Source organism: Lithobates pipiens, unplaced genomic scaffold (genome assembly GCF_037356315.1).
Source record: "Lithobates pipiens isolate NorthernLeopardFrog02 unplaced genomic scaffold, aLitPip1_a1.2 Scaffold_10, whole genome shotgun sequence".
Classification (NCBI taxonomy): Eukaryota; Metazoa; Chordata; class Amphibia; order Anura; family Ranidae; genus Lithobates; species Lithobates pipiens.
This window is the reverse complement of record NW_027507686.1, coordinates 117451974-117474865: the sequence shown is the minus strand read 5'-3', so window position 1 is coordinate 117474865 and position 22892 is coordinate 117451974. Positions and strand designations below refer to the sequence as shown.

Genomic DNA, 22892 nt, shown 5'->3' with positions numbered 1-22892 from the left:
ATTAATATTGATCAAACTGTCTTTATGCCTGGCTAATCCACAGATATCAATAATCGCAGGGTCTTCACCACACCTATAACTTTAGCCTGATGGGCTGGCCTCGAGTCTTAGTAGCCCTTTGTATAGAAAAGGCATTCAATACATTCCGATGGGGGTATTTAACCACTTAAGGACTGGAAGGATTTGCCCCCTTTATGATGGTGGACAGATCAGACACTTGACACTTTTGTGGGACCACTGACATTGATACAGCTATCAGTGCTATAAAAATGCACTGATTAATGTGTAAATGTCACTGGCAGGGAAAGGGTTAACACTAGGGGGCAATCAAGGTGTTAAATAGGTTCCCTCATGTGTGTTTCTATTTGTAGGGGGTTGGCACTGACTGGCGAATGAGACAGATCGCTGTTCCTAATTACTAGGAACAGCAGATCTGTCTTTCCTGTCAGAACAGGGATTTGTGTGTTTACAGTGACAGATCCCAGTTTTGGCTCTCACGATCGCGGGTGGCCGGCATCTGGTCCCCCCACTGTGCAGGGGCGCGTGCCTGCTATGGCTCTTAAAGGACCTGCGATTCACAGAGAAAAAGAGCCAACCTGCCACCGTATAATGGTGGGGGCTGATCAGCAAGTGGTTAATGCAGGTCCTGGAACTCATCAGCTTTAGCTTGGTTTTTAGGAAATAGATCAAATTGTTACAGTGCCAGTGGCATGTATTAAGCTGAAAGGTAAACTGTCGTCTCCATTTCTGATCTGGAGGAGTACAAGGCAGGAGGTGTCCCCTTTCCCCTGCGTTGTTTGGAACTGCTGGCGGGGGTATTGTGGGCATCGAGAATGGTGGCGGGGATCCATGTAGTCTTTATTGGGGTAAATCCCTTATTTTGCCAATAGATCCGGGGTCAAACAGAATGGCTGATCCCAATTTATCTTTACAGTGGGTGACTATAATTAACTATTTGCCGCTAGCCCACTGCCAAATGACAGGGGAGCTGTGCGGCTCTCGTTCTAGGACAACATCATATGACGGAGCCCCAGAACAGTCACTCTCGGGCAGCACGGCCGAACAGTGTTCCTAGGACATGGTGTGAGCCCAAACTCAGTAAAGTGCCAATGACCTGGCTCTTTAACCATGTGATCAGCTGTGTCCATGTGATTGGCAAGGAGACCAGGACAGGTAATCAGGGTGATCTACAGTCCCCTGATTATAGTAAAGCTCCAGAAGTGCAGAGTGAAACCAATCAGTGCCCAATAGTGCTGCCTTTCAGTGCCTGCTCATCAGTGTATCTATATCATATGTAATATATATTCTGTCTTTTTTTTTTTTTGTAAAAAAAACAAACAAACAAAAAACAGCAGTGATTTCATTCCACCAAATAATTGTGTGAAAAAAATAAAAAAATAATTTGAGTACAGTGTTGCAATTGTCATTCAAAGTGTGAGAGCGCTGAAAGCTCTAAATTGGCCTGGGCTGCCGGGTGCTGGGCTGGCTGTCACTAGTGTCCTGATCAGGGCGCGGGCTAGGTGATGCTAGGCAGGCACTGCCACACGTTTTTATTTTTTTGCAAATACATTTCCAAATGTAGTTTACAACACAGATGTAAATATATATATATATATATATATATATATATATTAATTATATATTTTATAAAGATGAGACTATACTTCTGGTTTCGGCGCCACATGGGAAGGCTGTGATCAGACACAGCTCCCCGGCCCTGAGGGAGGTTTACTCTGCAGCGGTGTCCTCTGCCTCATTCCCCTCTGAAATGCTCAAGGCGTTTATAGTCACCATCCCAAAACCTGGGAAGGACCCCACCACTCCAGCCAACTTTAGGCCCATTTCCCTACTAAATACTGATGTGAAATTGTTTGCCAAAATCTTGTCCCATAGGCTCCTTCCTATCCTTCCGTCCTTGGTCAAGCCGGAGCAAACAGGTTTCACAAAAGGAAGGCAGGCGTCTGACGCCACAAGGAGGGTTGTCAATGTTTTGCACTATGCTAAATCCTGTCGGATGCCTTCTCTGCTACTGTCTTTGGACGCGGAGAAGGCATTCGACAGGATACACTGGGGATACGTGTCCCAGACACTTGGTAGATTTGGGTTTTCGGGTCCCATTTTATCTGCAGTTCTAGCCTTATACTCCTCCCCCTGTGCCCAGGTTTACACATCTAATATGCTTTCCTCCCCTTTCTATATTTCCAATGGGACTAGGCAGGGTTGCCCCTTGTCCCCCTCCATTTTCAACCTCCTCATAGAGCCCCTCGCTGAAAAAATTAGAACCCATCCTGGCATACCAGGTTTTATGTTTTTAGACAAACCCCATAATATAAGTCTTTTTGCGGACGACATCATCCTTTTCTTATCCTCCCCACAATCCTCCCTCCCACATGCCCACTCTATTCTCAATCATTTTAGTTGCATATCTTACTATAAAGTAAACTTCACAAAATCCCTTATCTTAGGTCTTAACCTTACCCCTCAACTCCAGCTCAGTTTACAAAATAGCTTCCCCTACACATGGACGGAGTCGAGTCTACCCTACTTGGGACTGCAAATTACAGCTGACCCACTCAAACTGGCGGACGCTAATTACATACCCTTAATCGCCAAAATAGAGAAAGAAACGCATAGACTTACTAAAACAGAACTTACCTGGTCCGGAAGGTTAGCGTCCTTCAAAATGCTACTACTCCCTCAAATATTGTACGTATTTCGTACATTACCTATCCCTCTTAAGCATACCCACTTAAAGGCGCTGAACGCCATTCTTAGACAATACATCTGGAGAAATAAACAACCCAGATGCTCCAGACATCTTCTGATCAAACATAGATCAGTGGGAGGAATGGGCTTGATCGACTTGAAAGACTATCACAGGGCGGCCATGCTTACCTCGCTCAAATATTGTCTCTCTCCTTCGCCAGATATTCTCTGGTGTGGCATGGAGCAGGTCCTTAGCCCAACAAAAGATTTGCGTATACTCTTACTGTTGGACACATGGAGACCCTTCTCCTTACATCACTTCCCACTCACATTGCAGGCCTCGTTGCTTGCATGGAGGGACTTACACAGTCTATCGGATACATCTTCTGAAACTATAGAGGTTCCTGTACCCATAGAAATCTTACACCATATAATTCCAAACACAAACTACTCAAGATGGAAAGCTAAGGGTATCTCTTATATTGCTGATCTATACCAGGACGACCAACCTAAAGTTTTCGAATCACTTAGGAAAGAATTTGCCCTGCTCCCTAGGGATCATTACGGATATTTGCAAGCAACACATCTTCTCAAATCACTGGGGTCCTCTCGCGTCCATATTCATATCCTTAACAAACTATGGCGATTCTATATAACATCCCCTCCTCCTCCTAAAGGGATCTCCCTTTTCTACTCTGCTTTTCAGGACAAATCTACTTTCGCTAATTCCCGTCCCTACATTAAATGGTCGTCAGACTTCAATAAGAATTTTACGCCATCTGAGTGGCAAAAAGCATTTCAACCCATATACAGATCCTCGAGATGCGTGAATCACTGGGAGCTCTCACAGAAAATAGCCTTGAGATGGTACTTGACGCCGTACCTCATGGCAAAAATCTCACCATCCAACTCTCCCTTGTGTTGGAGAGGCTGCGGTGAGATTTCCAACATCTCACACATGTTCTGGTTTTGCAAACACCTCTCCAGCTTCTGGGGCAGTATGTTTCGGTGTATTTCGCGCATCTCGGGATTCTGACACCTTTGAGTCCTGAGCTAGTGGTTCTGAACCTAGGTATTGAGAACTTCCCTCCCCACTGCCGCACAGTGATCACGCATCTGCTACTGGCGGCTAGATTATTGATCACCAGAAACTGGAAATCCGACAGATCCCCCAATATTTCAGAGGTTCTTGACATCATCAGACAAAACTACACGTTAGAATCCCTATTAGCTGATAAGAATGGGTCTCGGGTGAGCTTTGACAACCAGTGGAAGGTCTGGGTTGATTGGTCTACAATAAATTGATGATGGAACAGATGTCTTTTAATGATGTTGATTACGACTATAAACAAAATACTACTAGTTTATTGACGAATATAGTGGTAATGCTTTCCGTTTGTCTCCTCCTTGTCCATCCAATCTCTAGTTCTCTAACTCCTCTCCAACGTTCTCTCCCATCTCTCCTCTTCCCCAACTCATCTTTTCCTTCTTTCTATTCTTACTGATTATATGGAGCTACATAATGTAGGCAAACCTCTTTTGCTTCTTCAATGTAGGACTGTAACATTATCACCCACGCCTGTATACATGTCATGTTGTTAATTGTACTACACTACTCTCTGAATGTTAATTGTGTACTCTATGTGATCTCTGCACCTGTTGTAATTATATTTCTGTTAAAACTCTTAATAAAAACGAATAAAAAAAGAAATAAATGTTAAACGCACATCCCTCATCCCCAATACAAATGTGGCGCTTTCCTTCATACCTTGCGGAAAATGAAGGCTTTCACCACATGCTCCAAGCATCATGGGCGGAATATACTTCTACCAATGCGGAGCACCTCTCAAACTCAAACCTCTTCTGGGAGGCTGGAAAAGCCTTCTTAAGAGGGAAAATGTATTTTGTATACTGCTCAGTTTAAAAAAAATGCTAAACACTACGTGCGAGCCAGCAAGGCCCTACGCTTAGCACAGGAGCGACTACTTCTTAAACGTACACTGACAATATTCAGATCTGGAGAGCAGCTAAGTGAGAATTTGATCTATGGTCAGAATAACAGGAGCTAGCCAAAACCTCTTATTCCACCTTATATTTTCATAAATTTGGCAACAAGGCTGGCAAACTACTTGCACGGTGACAAAACGACCTACCCATATCCGCGCTTTTAAAAATAGCGCAGGGGTGCTATACACTAATCTTACAGACATTAGTAAAATACTAGCAAACTACTACACTCATTTATATTCAGCAGACCCTATTGACCAGCATATGGCAAAAGCCCTCTCAGATAAATTGGCCTGGGCGGGGATGTGGTGAAAGTCCCCGGTAGGCAAGTAGTTAAAGTTTCATGTTTTTTCAGCTTTATACATTCTATGCATTAAGCTGAAAAACCTTCTTTGCTGCAGCTGCCCCCAGAACCCCCCCCCCCTTATTTTTCTTATCTGAACCCGTCCTTTTCAGCAACGAGCATGAGCCCAGCAGCTCCGGCCACTGTCTCTGTCCTTGTTGTCAATCAAATTCATTGACATGAGAGTGGGGCTGAGTCCTGCTGTCTGTGTTAATTTATGCAGCAGCGGGACTCGGGAGCAAGCCCGCGTGGGTGCCCCCAAGAAAAGCAGCTCTCCGTGGGGGCACCGGATGAAGGTGAGGAGTCAGGAGCGCCAGCAGGGCACCCCAGAAGAAAAGGATCGGGGCTGCTCAGTGCAAAACCCTTGCACAGAGCAGAAAAGTATAACAGGTTTGTTAATTTTATATAAAAAAAAATAAATAAAAAAAAAGCATACCCTTACAACCCCTTTAACCGCTTGCCGACCAGCCGCTGCAGTGTTGCTGTACATTCGTGGCTTTCAGTGGGCACATGCGAGTTGGACAGTGGGTGGACCAATCAGCGGGTCCGGCAGACTCGATGACCATCCGCAATTGTCCACAGAGACAGAACGAGGATCTGCCGCAGTAAACAAGATCTTGTCTTTCTGCTATGCAGGAAGATGAATCTGTGTGTTATCCCAAGCAACCCATCCCCCATACAGTTAGTAAACACACCCAGGAAACACAGCTAACCTCTTGATCGCCCCTGTTAACCCCTTCCTGTGTCATTAGTATAATGTCAGTGCATATTTTCAGCACTGATCATTGTAATATCATTGGTTCCCGAAAAGTGTCAAAAACTGTCAGGTATCCAATCTGTTTGCCACAATGCCTCACACTGAATGCGGTCATTAAAACTTGGCATATATCTACAACTAAACCCAATGTAGCAAGAAATCATTGGTCCCCATTTGCACCACTCTGGTTTAATCCCTGGTTACGGGAAAGTCAATCCCATCAGGACCCTAGTTTCTGGGCCGCAAAAGGGATTACATATCTGGCTGATATTTGTGATGGGGATGCATTATTCACGTTTGACAGGTTAAAAAAGACAATGTTTCAGGGAGGAATGTCAGCCAAGCAAGTCTTTAACAGGAACACGGGAGAGCATCTCTAGAGATGTGACCAAGGCGAAGGCAGACATCATCTGGACTGGATGGCTTAAGTAGGCAGGGCTGACGAGCAGGATATCATCAACAGGTGAGACACTGTGGAGAGATAGGAGCTGGCAATTAGCCAACAGCTGAGCGGCCAGCTCAGAGAAGGAAGGGCTGAGCCCAGCCCTGACAGTACCCCCTCCTCAATGACCCCTCTCCCTCGGAGGACCACCAGGCTTGAGAGGAAAACGTCTGTTAATCATGATTGAGGACAGAAGGGATGTACCTCTGAGGATGAGACCCAAGAGCGTTCCTCCTGACCATACTCTTTCCAATGCACCAGGTATTGTATGTGCCCTCTCCTCCTTGGCAGCGCCAGCATCTGTCCAAAGTTCCTGGGTACATTTTGCTCACCGTGACTGGATGCCTGTACCATCTTGCTAACAGTTTCAACATTTTTTTTCTTTTGAAAATCCGGATATGGAAGACTTGTGAGTTAGTATGAATAAGGTGTTCCATTGTGCAGGTGAGATTTCCATTCCTAGATCTCTCAACCATTTTTGTGTGAAGCTCGGTGGTGTGTTGCATGTTTGTAGTTGTATGTCTTTTGTAAATCAGTGATAGCAGATGTTTGGGCATCCGAGAGAGACCACACATATCCTCAAAGGTTGTAAGAGGTCTATGGACCTGTCCAGAGAGATGAAGTGTTTTACAGTGTTGTGTTAGGGCTAACATGGAAAGCCAATCTATTGGGGTGGAATGCTGGGAGTCTGCTTGTGGTTGGAATAGACCTGTGGAGGCCTGTATGAATTGCCTGGCTATGGGCCATTGTTCTCTAGTGTATGAACCACATTGCTCTCCCGTGTTGTATGTCGGGAGTGCCGGGTTGTCAAATAGAGACGATGGTGGGCTAGGGTCTGTGGAGATGAAGAAGATGGTTTGTTTACGATACAAAGTAGCTAGAGCTGCCGCCGTCAGTGGGGAGAATCAATTTTTGCTAAATTTCGTATGGTAGCCCCATGGGAGAGCTCTGAGGTCTACCTGAGCCATGTTTTGCTCGATGATTATGGATGGTTTGGTCAGGGGGCGCGGGAACCATTCAAGGAGTCATGAGAATATGGCCGATGTGTGGTATAATTGGAGAGACTGATGCCCCCCTTATCTTTAGGGGCGCACAGGATTCTATATTTAAGCCTAGATGGATGATTCTGCCAAATCAACATGACTGCTAAGGAATGGAGCGTGTGGAAAAAAGCCGGGGGAAGAGTTATGGGTAACGTTTGAAAGAGATACAGTAACTTAGGGAGAATGTGCATTTTGAGCACATTCATGCATCCCCACCAAGACTGAGGTTATGCCAGGATTCCAACAAATGTCGGATTTTGGCCAACATAGGGCTATAATTCAAGGCATAGATGTCATGTAAATTTCTGGGTATCTCTGTCCCCAGGTATTTGACTGAGCTTGGTTGCCATTGGAATGGAAACCGTTTCTTCAATAGGGATACTCTATGCGGTTTCAGAGATATGTTCAATGCTTCCGTCTATGTAATATTTAGTTTGAAGTTGCTGTGTGTCCCGAAGCGGTCAAGCTCCTGCAGTAAAGCTGGGATGCTGGTTTGTGGTTGGGTGATGTAAATGAGCAAGTCATCTGATTATAACGATAGTTTGCGGATTGCCACGGGAGTTGGTATCCCATGTATGGCAGGGTTGGTACAGATGGCTTGTGCGAGATGTTCAACCGTGAGCGTAAATAACAGGGGCGACAGTGGGCACCCCTGCCTTGTGCCATTTCTAATTGTAAACATCTCAGAAGTTCCCCCGTTGGCCGTTACTTTCACTGAGGGATTAGTGTATAGTGACATTATTTTAGATAATAGCCTTGGCCCCAAACCTATTTGAAGGAGTGTTGCATGTAGGAAGGACCAGTTTACTCGGTCAAATGCCTTCTCAGCATCGCACGCTTGAAGGCAAGTGGAGATATTGTGTTGTTGGGCATATGAGATAAGGTGTAGGGTGTTTGTGGTGTTATCGCATGCCTCTCGGTTTGGGATAAAGCCTACTTGATCACTGTGTACAAGAGATGGCAATAGGGGGGCTAGGAGGGTGGCTAATATTTTGGAGAATAGTTTGAGATCCACATTTAGGAGGGAGATGGGTCTGTAATTGCTACATTGAGAGTGGTCTTTTCCTGGCTTGGGTAATATGACTATCTGAGCTTGGAGGGTGTGAGAAGATAAGGGGTGTGCGTCATCAATTTCTTCGATTGCGCAGGTCATTATGGGGGCTAATTGCTGTGCGAATGTTTTATTGAATTGTGGGATATACCCATCTGGGCCCGGGCTTTTGCCCTTTTTGAGGCCCTTAATCGCTGTTAGAAATTCTGTTGTAGTCACAGGTAGTTCTAAGTTGTCGACCTCTGTGGATAGTATGGTTGGGAGGGCTGTAGCTTGTATGTATTTATGTAGGTCGCCTGAGTGTTTTGTGTGTCCTGTGCATTGTGCGGCTGGTGGTTATAGAGAGAAGAATAATAATCTCTGCATTCTGAGACAATTTCTGAATTTTTGTATCTTTTTTGTTTAGTTGGGGTTACTATGTAGTGGATGTTTTGCCTCTGTTGTCTGGGGTGTAAGGTCCTGGCTAAATGTTTCCCGTATTTGTTTGCTTGTGAGTAATGGATATGATGGCCCTTATTTCGAGCAGTAAGTGCTCTGTCAGTAAAGAGTTGCAGTAGGGTGCGTCATGTGTTTGATAGTTCCACTAATGTCTTGGAGTCTAGTGACTTTTTATGTGTGGATTTGAGTGTGGACATTAGCTGAAATAGGAGTTTAATGCCATCTGTACGTGTTTTTTTCAGTCTGGACCCATGTTGGATAAAGATCCCCCTACAAGTACATATTTAAGAGTTTCCCATTTGTTCATGGCTGAAGTCTCGTCACTAGCGTGTGTTTGGACAAAGTCAGTGATGGCTGTCATCACCGCTGCAGTGCAGGCGATGTCCGTCAACAGGTTATCGTTTAGTCGCCATGTAGTTCGGTGTGTATGTTGTGGGGTTCTGCCCAGAGTAACATGTACGGGGGAGTGGTCTGACCATAATTTCAAACCTATGTCACTCCGGGGTTCCAGGTCCAGTAAGGACTGTGACAGAAATATGTAGTCAATCCTACTATAAGAATTGTGAGCTGGAGAGTAATATGTGTAGTCTCTCGGAGGGATGTAGAAATCGCCAAGTGTCAACTAAAGATAGTTCCGCCAGGACTGCACGGAATTTGGATAAGGAGGAGAGGGTTATGTGTGACTTACTGGTAGAGGAATCCAGCCTTGATATGAGGGGAGTGTTGAGATCACCTCCCAGGATTAGGTCGGGTAAGCTGAAGGTCTGCAGGCGGGCCCGCCACGGAGGAGAGGAATTGGAGTTGATCCTGATTTGGAAGATAAACATTAACAATAGTTACAACCAGTTGTTGAATGACAATTTTCAAGAACAAAAATCTCCCCATGGGGTCTATGTCTGATTCTAATACCTTAGGTGAGAAAGAGCTGTTAAATGCTATTGACACCCCTTTTGTTTTAGCTGTGGGATTGGTGCCATGAAACCATGTGGTATAGTGTTTGTCTGGAATCGTTAGGATGGAATCGGAGCGAAAGTTGGTTTCCTGCAGTAGCAGTATTGATGTTTTGGATTTGTGAAAGTGGTGTAAGGTCTGTCTGCATTTTTCGGGAGTGTTAAATCCTCTGCAGTTAAGCAAGGATACCTTGAGTTCTAAGGAGGTCGCCATAAGGTGGTGGTGTGGGAGTGATATATCATGTGAGCTCTGTCTGCAAGGTTAGGAAGCCTGGCTGCAAAGGAGAGTGCTGAGAAAGATAGGAGGGGAAGGGGAAGGCAGGTGAGGAAGAGAGTGAGGAGGGGGAGTGATTAGTTGTTGTTGTGGTTGTGAGCATATTGTGCCCTTGAGAAGGGCTTGGAGGGGAGTTCTGTACATATTCGGGTATTCGTGTGTAATATAGTATACTATGGAGATGCTTAGGGAAATCGCTCCCTCCAGTGTCCATTTTGGGAGGGGGGACACCCTCTTAAAACACTAAATTAAGTTATAAATACAGAGTCAGTAAAGTCTCTACTAGTCCTAAGGGGGGGAAACGTGGTTTGCTAACAAAAAATATTTCACCCCCTGTCTATGCCTAGATAACTTCAGGAAAACCTACAAACAAGGTAGGTAGTTAAAGCAGCAAAAGGGTGCTAATGCAAGTGAGAGTAAAGGTTAACTATGCATCTTTCGAAGAAACAGAGAAACACAAAAAAAAAACATTTCAAATGCTAATGAGGTGCATTGCATTAGGAATGATAGACTTGTTAACATCCAACTAGAAAAACTAGGTGTCAAGAACCCCACCTGCCGGTGGGGTAATGGGAGTCTCAACCCACTGGAGACCTGGAAGTGTGGGAGCCAGAGCGTTTTTTTCTTGGAGGCTGTTTTCCATCCAGAAGAGATGGGGAGGCCTGGTGTGGCAGAGTGAAGAGGACAGTCTAGGATCTGGATTTGTGGCAGCTCAAAAGTTCCAAGAAAGGTGGCTAGGTCTCCCAATGTGCGGAAAGTCAGTGTTGCCATTCTGAGTTGCAGAGAGCTGGAAAGGGAACCCCCAGCGATACTTCATCTGCTTGGCTTGGAGGGCATCAGTGACAGGCTTCAGGGCTTTCCTCATCAGTAGGGTTTGTTTAGAGAGGTCAGTCAGCAGCATGATAGGGGTAGGTTGCATAATATCTGACTTCACATTGAAAGAATGCGGCATGCGGCAAATGACATCCCTGGGGTAAGTTGTGTTCGGGTTGTGGGGACCCAGTCACCTGTGAATTCGATCTATTTTGATTGTGGTGTCATCAGAATTATTGAGCAATCGGTTGAACACTTTAGTGGCTGCTGCAGCAAGATCTTTGTTTTCAATAGTCTCTGGTAAACCGCAAATGTGAATGTTATTGCGTCGGCTCCTGTTTTCCTGGTCGTCTAAACCATAGAATAGCTGCTGGATTTGGTTGGTATGTTCCTGCAGTATGGCGTCATGTTCAGATAGTCTGGTGGTAGTCTCCTCTGCTGCGTGTTCAATATCCTCAATTCTGTGCCCTATATATTGGTGGGGGTCATTCATTTTTCTCTCATATGATCTCTCCAACCTGCTGATATTTGATTCTATGTCCTGCTTAGTGGGGGGGGGGGCTTTGATGTAGGCCTCCATATCCCAATTGTCCCTCTGAGTGCGACCATAGGGGGATGGGCTCCTAGGTTGTGAGGGGCTTCTGTGGGGGTCATACTCCGGGTCTGAGGACCGTGGGGAGCGGGGAGAATCAGCAGAAGACAGTACATTGGATGCGGCCTGCACCTCATGTCGGGTCGCCGCCATCTTAGGTGTTGGAGCTGCTTTGGTTCCTGTGCCCTTCGCGGGGGAAACTGCTCCCTATTTTGCATGGTTTGGAGGTCCCAGAGGAGCGGGGGTGTTGCTGTGTCCTCTCCAGCTCATGTGGTAAGCCGGGGAGGTCTCGGTCTGCTGCCGGCGGAGAGGAAGACGGGAGCGGGAGCTGAGCACTTACACATCCGTCCTCACCATGCTCTAGGCCACGCCCCCCTGTTCTGGTATTAAACGCAGTTTTCCACTCCTCTTTAGAGTGTATGCCTCTCTCAAATCAAGCTTTGTGAAAACCGTTGCTCCCTCGAGGCAGTCAAATAACTCCATAATCAACAGAATGGTATAGCCGTTCTTAATCGTAAAATGATTGAGACCCCTATAATCGATACAAGGTCTCAATTCACCACTCCTCTTGTTCCCAAAGAAGAAACCAGCATCAGCAGGAAACGAGGATATGCTGATGAAACCTTGAGAAAGTGTGTCTTCAACATACTCCTCCAAGACCGACAAAGGGTAAACCCGGCACGAGGTGGTATGGCACCAGGTTGAAGGTCAATTGCGCAATCATACGACCGGTGTGGAGGCAAACTAACAGCTGGAGGGGTGTGGTCGGATGTGGGAGTGAGTGAGTGTGTGAGAGCTGGGCGCGCTGTCCTCGTCTCCCCTTGCTCTCCCTAGATGGGATGAAATCGGCCTGGCAATGACAACGGAGGTCCGTGTCCGATACAGCAGCCTCCCCCATCCCTGAGCCTGAGGAAATCATCAACCCCCCTTGGTACAACGCCTGCGACGCCAGCGATAGCCGTGGGAGATCTCGCGGGCACTTGTATTATCGCGTGTCTGAAGACTCGGCTGGCCAGCCGCATACTACGAGGAACGAACCAGTGGAACTCGGGGGAACCCGTAGGACTCTACGTAGCGGCCTTGAGACATCGCGAGATCTGCTGTAGTAAACCCGGCAGTGCGAGCAACCTGCAAACAGTAGAACGCAGCAAGGGCAGCCGTACCTGAGGAGCTCCGGTGAAGCCTAAAGCAACGGCTTAGGCTAACGGTAACGCGGGAGAGTACAGCGGAGGAGAGGGAAGCAAAGGAAGGTATAGGAGCTGGGTATGAGCATTTGAATGAAGGACTAATGAAGGACTAATTAATGATTTCAGCTTCAGCTATAGGATCAATCAAACTATACTAATACTGATATGACCTGGCAGCTCTGCTCCCCATGATAGTGTTGTTGAAAATCCTCTCCCCCCTCTCTCTTTCCTCTCTCCTTGATTGCATTGCTGATATGCCGCACCGAGCCAACCTGACTGTGTAAAATTGACATTTAACTGTGAAGAAGTTATGTGGGAACAGTGAGTGTGAATCCGACAATGCCTATGGTCGAGTCTGCATACATCTGCATGCATCTGCTAATATAGCATGTTTCTCTTCCCCCTTTTTTTTTTTTTTTCTTTCTTTTTTTTTGACTGTGTCAGTGCAGGTGGAAAGATTTTTCCTTTTTTTTCTTCCCTGTCTGGTACGGCTAGTCCAGTGTACCTTGGACCTGAAAATATTATATTACTTAAGCTGCACTGAACTATATGGTTTTATATCGCATAGACGCTCGCTATAAAAAATAAGTTATCTGCTTGGAAAACGTGCTGCCATTGACTTTTTATTCCGCTACCGCCAGCAAATTAGCTTCTCCTCCCCCCTTGTGGGCTATATCTCCCCCCCTCCTTGTGCTTCGTTTTTTCTGGCGGGGTCCCTTATTGTAACCTAGCAATATTATTATTCCTAGTTGCAACATCATGCTTAGTAAATGGGTTAATGAGGATGGTCTGAGTAGCGAAGGGAACCAAAAAACCCGGGCCGCTAAAGAAAAAGCAAATCAGGCATCTGCCGCAACAGCAGCAAAACTTGAACGCTTTGCCCATGCAACCTCCCCTACTAGAAGGGGGCTTCACCAGCCAGCAGGTCAGACAAGGACACAGGGGGCCGCTCCGGAAAGGAGAAGTACTAGCCAACTAACATCAAACCCAGGCCATTCACCTAGTGCAAGCAAGGTGAGTGACTTAGCTGCAGTAGTAAGCAAGACAGCACATAATTTAACAGCGTTAACAGAACTTCCTTTGACTGAGCATGGTGAACCTACACTACGCGATATACTGCAAGCAGTTAATGAATGCAAAATCTCCATAGCTGGCCTCGATAACCAGCTGAGTAGTATTAAAATGGAACTACATTCTATGGGCCAGCTACTGAGCAATACGATGGGTCGAACTACGGCCCTAGAAGGAAGAGTAAGTACGGTCGAGGACGAGCTCTTTCCACTACGTCAAAAAATAAATGGGCTACAGAAACAAATAGACACACAGTCACTGCAACTAGACGCAATGGAAAATAGGAATCGCAGGAATAACGTTCGCCTGATCGGTCTCCCAGAAGGGAGCGAGGGCCCTAACCCTATAAACTTCCTGGAAAACTGGTTTAGGGAACTCTTGGGCGAAACCCCTTTTACCCCTCTCTTTGCCATAGAACGGGCTCACAGAGTCCCTATAAAGCCTCGACCACCAGAGGGCCGCACTAGACCATTGATACTGAGACTTGTGAATTATAATGACCGCACCATCTTGATGCGTAGGACCAGGGAACTGAGAGACATCTTCTATAAAGGGACTAGGGTCTCGTTCTACCCAGACTTCTCACCAGACCTACAGAAGCAGAGAGCAGAGTTTAACTCCATCAAGCGCACTCTTCAGGCCCCCTCCCCCCCCTCTCTTCCCCCGCCTGGGCTAGAAATTATTAACACGCATGGGTAGTGTACATATTATTTCATGGAATGTGAGGGGGTTGGGTGATCCAAAAAAGAGGGCAGCAGTTATGCTGGAAACAGCGAGGGGGGGGCCGGGTTTGCTTTTTCTTCAAGAGACGCATTTAACCCCTAGCACAGCCCCACTGCTAAACAATCATAGGTTTTCGGCATACTATCACTCCTTCCATACATCATACTCCAGAGGGGTGAGTGTTTTTGTTAAGAGGGGCACGCATTTTCTGTGTAAAGAGTCCTCTATTGACAAAGAGGGGAGATTTGTTTTCCTATATGGCCTGTTGTGCGGGCAACAATATATTTTAGCCAATATATATATACCCCCTCCTTTCAAGTTGGAGGTAATGTATAAATTACTGGCGTTTTGCCTAGATAAGCCGGGTGTTCCATGGTTAGTAGCAGGTGATTTCAACGAAACAATGGACTGGCATATGGACAGATTTCCTGTACCAGTAGGGGCTAGAATAGGTCGATTGCAGGGGTTTGTCTCTGAAATAGGACTAAGTGACCTATGGCGAATAGGTCATCCTCAAGTAAGACAGTATTCTTGCTTCTCCAGCACCTATTGTACATTATCACGAATTGATATGGTGCTGGGGAATAAAGAAGCCGCGGAGGTAGTACAGGATATAGAATATGGGGCAAGAGGGGTCTCAGACCATTCCCCCTTGTCCATGACAGTGCGTTTGGGTGCTAGAACAGGTTTTAGGGAGTGGAGGATAAATCCGGGCTGGTTGGTACTAATGGGTGGCTCAAGTCCCCCTCACGATAAGATAGGGGAATTTCTGCAAATAAATAGGGGCTCAGCCTCTCTTGGTATAGTCTGGGATGCCCTAAAAGCCTACATTAGAGGCACATTAATACAACAAGTCGCAATAATCAAGAAGAAAGCCCGTGAACAGGATCTAGCAATAAGTAACAACGTTATTCAGGCGGAGCAAGCATACATAGCGGCCCCATCGACGGCAAGCCAGCAGGAATGGCTGGCTAGTCAACAAGTCTATAAAATGGCTCTTTTGAAAAAAGCAGAGAATAGGCGGATATTCCAGCGCCAGCACTACTTTGGGGAAGGAGAGAGGGTGGGTAGAGCCCTTTCCCTTTTGGTCCAAACTAACGGTGCGCCAACAGTAGCCCAGGTAATTAAGACCCCAAAAGGTGACCTAGTTTCGAGTCCCCCTGCGATCATGAGGGTACTTCAGGATTATTATAAAAACCTATATAAATCTGCCAGTCAGCGACGAGGTAATCTAGCCACTGACTTCCTACTTCAGACAGCAATTCCAACATTATCAATAGAGGACAAACTATCCCTCGAGGCACCGCTCACTCTGGAGGAGTTAAAAAATGCAGTAGCTGCAATGCCTAATGATAAATCTCCAGGGCCAGACGGCTTACCAGTAGAAATCTACAAACGTTATGGAGAGGTGCTATTGCCGGAACTCTTGGCGACATTGAACTATGCATTAGAGGTGGGGGAACTCCCTGCCTCGATGCTAGAGGCCAATATCATTTTAACTCTGAAGGAGGGTAAGGATCCCCAGGAAGTCCCATCATACCGGCCGATATCCCTGCTATGCTCGGATATTAAAATACTGGTGCTAGCAACTCGGTTAAACATATATATCCACAAATTAATACACCCAGACCAATCGGGATTTATCCCAGGTAGGTCAACTAGCGTTAACATCAGAAGAGTCTTCCTTAATATTCAAATACCCAGAGACAACGAGGGATTGGGAGCTATTCTGGCATTAGATGCCACCAAGGCCTTCGACAGCCTGGAATGGGGTTATCTGTGGAAGGTGCTAGAGAGGTTTGGGTTTGGCCCCTTGTTCATTCAGTGGATAAAACTACTGTACAATGGGCATAGGGCCAAAATCAAGATGGGTAGCGAATTCTCTGAAATATTCCAGCTGGAGAGAGGTACAAGACAGGGGTGCCCGCTGTCGCCCCTCCTATTTGTACTGGCCATGGAGCCCCTGGCGATCCTAGCAAGATCTTGCCCTGACATCCAGGGATTCCGTCGGGGTAGGGAAGAAGAAAAAATTGCTCTATTCGCGGACGATGTCCTGTTTTTTATTGGCAATGTGGACTCTACCCTGAATAGAGTGGTCCAGCTAATGCGTGAGTTCGGTCAACAATCTGGTCTAGAGATTAACTGGGGCAAATCAGCCCTTCTGCCATTGCCTAGACCTGGAGACCAGGAGGGGCTGCCAAGGATTGTAGGTCTGGAGACGGTGACTAAGCTGAAATACCTGGGTATCTGGATATCTGGCGATGTAAACTAATATCCCAACGAAAACTTAGCACCACTATTGCTGAAAATGAAGACGAAACTTAATAGATGGTGCGGCCTCCCTCTCTCAGTGGCGGGACGCTGCAGTCTAATAAAAATGCTTTGGCAGCCTCAAATAGTTTATATTTTACATAACTCCCCAACCTGGATTAACCAGAAATGGTTCCAAGGCATAGACTCGCTTATCCGGGACCTAATCTGGAAAAAGAGGCATGCCCGCATAGGGCTACACACGCTGCAGCTCCCCATTACCGAGGGAGGGCTATCCATACCCCACCCGGGGACATACTTCCTGGCTGCTCAACTCCAGCACTTGGCAGGGACGGGGCTCCAAGAAGGGGGGTCTATAAATCATAAATTGCTGTTACTGGGAACACCCCATAAACTGGTACCTGAAGCACTAGAGGCTAATTCATTCATCTATAGATGCCCTACTATTGTCCTGATGAGGAAAGTATGGCAGCAAGCAAAGCAAAAGCTGAGCTATGTGGGAGTAACTACCTACACCCCCCTATGGCAGAATCGCCAGTTGCGCGAATTAAACAAGATAGATAAATCTCTGGAATGGGATAGTCAGGGGATTAATAGATTGGTACATCTCTACGATGGGAACACAATGAAGTCCTTTGAAGCTATTAGGCAGGAATTCAATGTCTCTAACAGGACGTTTTTTAAATACTTACAGCTGAGACACGGAATTCAAGCTCAATATGGGACATTTGACATTGAGCGCACTGAAATCCCCCAGCTCCAAGGTCTCCTGGACCGAAGCCAAGTAAAAGGCCAGATTTCGCGGCTATATATAAAGCTCAGAAGTAAAGTCCTGAAAGGCGAAGGCCCAGCAAAAAGTAGACAGGGCTGGATAGCTGATGTAGGTCCGATATCCCAGGAACAATGGGCTAAGACGCTCGAACAGGGGCATTTGGCCTCTATATCTCCATCCCAACGTGTGTCCCACCTGTTCCTTATATATAGAGTATACTATACCCCCCAAAAACTGTGGAAAATGGGTAGGAAACCTAGTGACGAATGCTCTAGATGTGGGGCTCCGGGAGATCTTTTCCATATGGTATGGAAATGCCCAAAACTATATAGCTATTGGCTAGAAATAGTGCTTAAAATAAACAAGGTTTTTAAGACCGCCCTGAAACCCGTGGCCAGGGCTTGTTTGCTGGGGATATTTGAAGAGGTTAGAATTCCTCCGCCGATTAAGCCATCTATCTTGAGGTGCTTATATCAGGCCAGGCGGCTGATAGCACTAAATTGGCAAACCAAAAGTCCCCCGGAAACTGAACAGTGGGTTAACGCAATTAATTCCATGGTATGGTGTGAGAAAGCAATGTTCATAAAATTAAAGAATCTGGGAAAATTTGGGATACTATGGAACCCCTGGCTGATAGACATGGGATTCCCTCCGGAGTGAGTTTACTTTGAAGGTGGTTCGAGGACCGCCCGGTTTGGGGGGGGGGGAGTTGCCTCCCCCCCCCCCTGGTGGACTCCATTTTGGAGGGGCCATGGGGTGGGGTGGAGCAGCCTTCTCCTTTTTTTTTTTGCCCATCTGAATATACCTATGCGATCATGTTCCAGGTGTCCGTTGCCGGCGTTGCGAGCTCGAGGTAGCTGGGGTGGCGGGGTGGGGGAGGGTGGGGGGGAGGGAGGGTGGTAAAATGCATATAGTGGTTTTGGTATTAATGTGTAAGTGGGCTATACTTTTACTGTGGTAATATTCAGCCTGTTCGGTAAGCTGCTATGTATAACCTACAATATTGTTATATATATTTGGAAAATTCTAATAAAAATTTATTAAGTTAAAAAAAAAAAAACTAACAGCTGGACATTTGTCAAAGACATCGCTAAAATCGCTGTACTCATGCAGCAGGGAGGAGAGTGAAGAGATGCACAGGACCTTGGCTACCTTCTGGAAGCATGTCTCACTGCATTGCATGGGGATGAAACAACGCCACTTAAGGTCTGTCGGTGACAGGACCTCAAGGTTCGGGCGTTCCCTGGACGGGACTTTAAGACTTCAAAAAGTGACCTGCCTGGCCACAGTAAAGGCACAAACCCAAGTGCATGGGTTCATCTTCACTGACCGACTCGGTACCAGGAGGTATGGTAGTTAAGGGAGGCAAGGGCGGGACTGCAAAGGTCAGAGACAAATGTACAGGAGGCTTCCACAAGCGCTCCTTAAGAGTCTTTCTCTGAGTCTGGAGTAAATGAGGATGGCAAACGTGATCAACATCTCCAGCTCAGTGGGTATATCTCGGGCTGCTATCTCATCCTTGATGGTATCCGAGAGACCATGAGAAAAAGCAGCCACGAGGACCTCATTGTTCCATGTAACCTCTGCTGCCTGAGTACATAATTCAATGGCGTTATCGGTAACAGTTCTTGGCAGCAGAGGCGGAGCATTTGGGCATGTAAAATACCCTTTTAAAAGAAGCCACAAACTCAGGGTAACTCAAGACAACAGATTTTTGCATCTCCCATAGAGGGTTTGCCCAGGCCAAAGCTCTTACAGAAAGCAAAGATATCACAAAACCTACTTTGCTTCTATCCGTTGGAAACACCAGGAGCAGCATCTCAAAGTATATCTCAACCTGGTTTAGAAACCCTCTGCATTACACTGGTATCACCCCCAAATCGCTGGGGAAGCGGAGCCTCTTATAGAGGTAATACTTGAGGCGGGTGCCTGCATAGAGACTTGAGCAGCAGCAGGGTCCGCCTGAAACAAAGGTTGTTACGGGAGAAGCCACAGTGGGAGATTCCAGGTGAGCTGTGCGGCTCAGGAGCGTTTGTAACACCATAGCAAGCTGATCTATGCGGTGATCCTGCTCATCCAATCTGGAAAAAATATTACCAACAAGTTGATTGACAGCATCATCTGAGTTCATGGCCTTTGCCTACTGTCAGAAACCATAAATCAGACTGAGACAGGAGTACAATTAAATCACACTTGTTTAATAATAATAAAAAAAATAAACAAAGTAAATGTAGCCAAAACATAGCCAGAGTTCAGGATCCGGAACGGATAGTCAGACAAGCCAAAACGTCAGGGAGCCAGAGAACAATGTAGTAGAACAGCAAACAGGATCTGGAGCCATAAGGAATGCCAACTAAGCAAGTCTTTAATAGGAACACAGAACACAGGCTAGTGTCTCTGGAGATATGACCAAGGCGAAGGCAGAAATCATCTGGACTGGCCGGCTTAAGTAGGTAGGGCTGGCGAGCAGGATATTATCAACAGGTGAGTCACTGTGGAGAGATAGGAGCTGACCATTAAGCCCTAACACACACAGCTAAGCAGCAAGCCAGAACGTGCATGTTTTCCACATGTCTCCGTTTCTATATTAGCCCATTAACACACTTAAACCAGGAAGCGGAGGCAGTGTGAGAAGTTGTCCAGCAGCTCTCCATTTACTGTAGATAGACATGTAAAGAAGTGGCTGATGTCTTCCTATCTGTTTGTGAATAAGCAGTGACGTGTTCAATACATTGCAGTGCTGCAGGGGGAGGGAAGCAGGAGTCCCCATCTTCAGTGTTGTACTGTGCATTATAGTTTTAACAGGCATGTAGAATATGTATAAAGAGTACTTCAGATCTCTCTTTTACAGTCCCTGAACTGCTCCTGCTATTACTGAAGGCACGTCTATGTGCTCAGGGTCGTCTGGCTGGCCTCATGTTATAAAAGTATATGGTCAAAATCACCCCCCCCCATACTGGAGGGGACTATTGTTTACTTATTATAAGCTTACCTGTAGGTGTACAAGTCACTAAGCAGTAAACTGCTGTGTGTTATTTATTTTTGTAACCTGAAAGGTAAAGCCATAATGTGCTAGTATGCATATGTGAAACTTGCCTGAAAACAAAGCCCTCCAGCGCCGTGCTGTCATCGCTGAGAGGGCTTCCATTTTTACCTGGTCTTCATTCCAGGTTCGCAGACTCTGGCTGTGTGAGTGGCCTAGGTGGCCGTTCCTTCAGAGCGCCTATGCCGGTGACGTCACCATCTGTATGTACAGTAAATATCTCCTAAACAGTGCATGTTTAGGAGTTATTTACAGTACCTATAGGTAAGCTTTATTATAGGCTTCGCTATAGGTAAAAGTCAGATATGGGAGTTTACTCCCACTTTAATTTTACATCACAAACATAACTCCATGTGCCATGAAACTATAATAAACATATGGGATGAAGTGAATGCTAATTTTCGTTCAATGTTCTAATTTTCTGTAGGAATTCTTAACCTCTGTTCACGTCAGATGCTGGTAATAATACTGAACGGGAAAGAATATGCCATCTTGTGAGGTCATGCATGTCTTATATTATTTACTTTTTTCTCTTTTTTCTTAGTTCTCCAGTAAACATATCCATTTTTTGTATTGCAGATTCTGGATAGCCGAATACCCAGCTGAATTTGATCTGAATCCTGAGCTGGGAGATCAAATTAGAGACCTGAAGAGAGCACTGGAAAACAAAGGAAATCGCAGAGAGAGCAGTCTGATAGACATTGAGAGCGTGTGAGTTTTTCAGGTTCTGAGCTCTGAAAACTAGCTGCTGATATGAAAGTGTAAAGCCCCATACACACTATCAGATTTTCTGCTGATTGTTTCCTTCAGATTTACCAAAACCATGTAGTGCATACAAATTGAAACTCCTAAGGTTTGACCTCATATTATATGGTTTTGGTAAATCTGAAGGAAAAAATCAGCAGAAAATCTGAGTGTGTATGGGGCTTAAGACTCCCTTCACACCAATGTGTTTATTCCTATAATGTGGATAATGACAGAACTCTGGACGTCAGCACTCCAATGCTAAAACAATGCTTTATTCAAATAATATTTAGGACACAGCAAATGACATCACAGCAAAAGATGCTAACAGCTGATGTGTTTCGCACTAAGGCTAGTGCTTACTCATAGCTATGAGTAAGCACTAGCCTTAGTGCAAAACGCATCAGCTTTTAGCATCTTTCGCTGTGATGTCATTTGCTGTGTCCTAAATATTATTTGAATAAAGCATCGTTTTAGCATTGGAGTGTGGCCATCCAGAGTTCTGTCATTATCCACATTATCTACATGCTGTGGCTTGCACCCGGATCCCTTCACCTGGAGCAATTATCTCTGAGTTCCCAGGACCTGCCTTTGAGCGGTGGTGTATATATCTCTAATGCGTTTATTCCTGCTTTTTGCCTTTTGTAGAAATGCAGGACTTTTTTTTGGTTCCTATGGAACATGTTCACATCAATGCATTTTTGTGCCTCTGCGTTTTTGGAAAGGGCCAGGGACTTTTTTCAATGCAAAACTACTTTTTTATTTTTTTCTATTTTTTTATTCAATAGACTTCAATAAAGAAGCTGCAGAAAAACATGCCATTTTTTTACAGCAGTTTCACTGTGTTTTACCGCAATTTGCATTTTTAAATTTGCCCAACAACAAAGTTCCCCCCCAAAAAAGCACAAAAACGCAGCAAAATCGTTGTAAAATAACATGGAAAGCACAGCAAAAAGTGTTGTAGAAATGCTCAAAAGCAACATGCATAGGTGTAAATCCAGCCTTAGAGCATGATATGTCAAATCAGTTGTTTTTCCTCTAAACATTTGGCTGGACTAAGGCTGCATTCACACTTCCAAAAAAGTTCAGGAGCTACTTTTCGGCGCCATGCTTCCCCAGATGCATGGTGTGGGATTGCAGCACAATTTATCAAGCTATAATCGCGGCAGATACCCCCTGCCATTTAAAGGGTCAAATAAATGGCATCTCAAATGCAAGTTTCACGATTTGCCATTCACGCATCAGCATTTTCAAATCGTGGGCAGATTCACGGCAAATCTGCCCAATTCAAAACGCTGAAGTGTGAATGCAGCCTAAAGCCTCGTACACATGATTGGATTTTTGATGAGAATTGTGTGATGACAGGCTGTTGGCGGAAAATCTGACTTTGAGAATCTGTTTGTACAGTCCATCGGACAATTGTTGTCGGATTTTCCGCAGACAAATGCTGGATAGCAGGTTTTAAAATTTTCCGTGGACAAATGTCTGTTGTTGGATTTTCTGAGCCTGTGTACACAAGTCAGTCGGACAAAATTCCAAAGTACAAACAGGCATGCTTGGAATCAAGGACGAGCCGGAAGCATTCGTGACGGTGGGCAAATTATGAAATCACGAAATGCAGTGCACATTCTCTTCGTCTTTACAATGGGATAATAATGAAGTTGT

The 22892-nt window shown here is 45.7% G+C and overlaps 1 protein-coding gene across 1 annotated transcript in view; it reads left to right on the top strand.

The window, feature by feature from the left end:
* The window catches only part of RASGRP2 (RAS guanyl releasing protein 2), a 1719722-nt gene that overhangs the window by 402533 nt on the left and 1294297 nt on the right, over positions 1–22892 (top strand). The window contains exons 4-5 of the mRNA XM_077457736.1: positions 20932–20982; positions 21063–21194. Coding sequence (XP_077313862.1) covers positions 20932–20982; positions 21063–21194 — 183 coding nt within the window. The remainder of the gene's footprint in view (positions 1–20931; positions 20983–21062; positions 21195–22892) is intronic.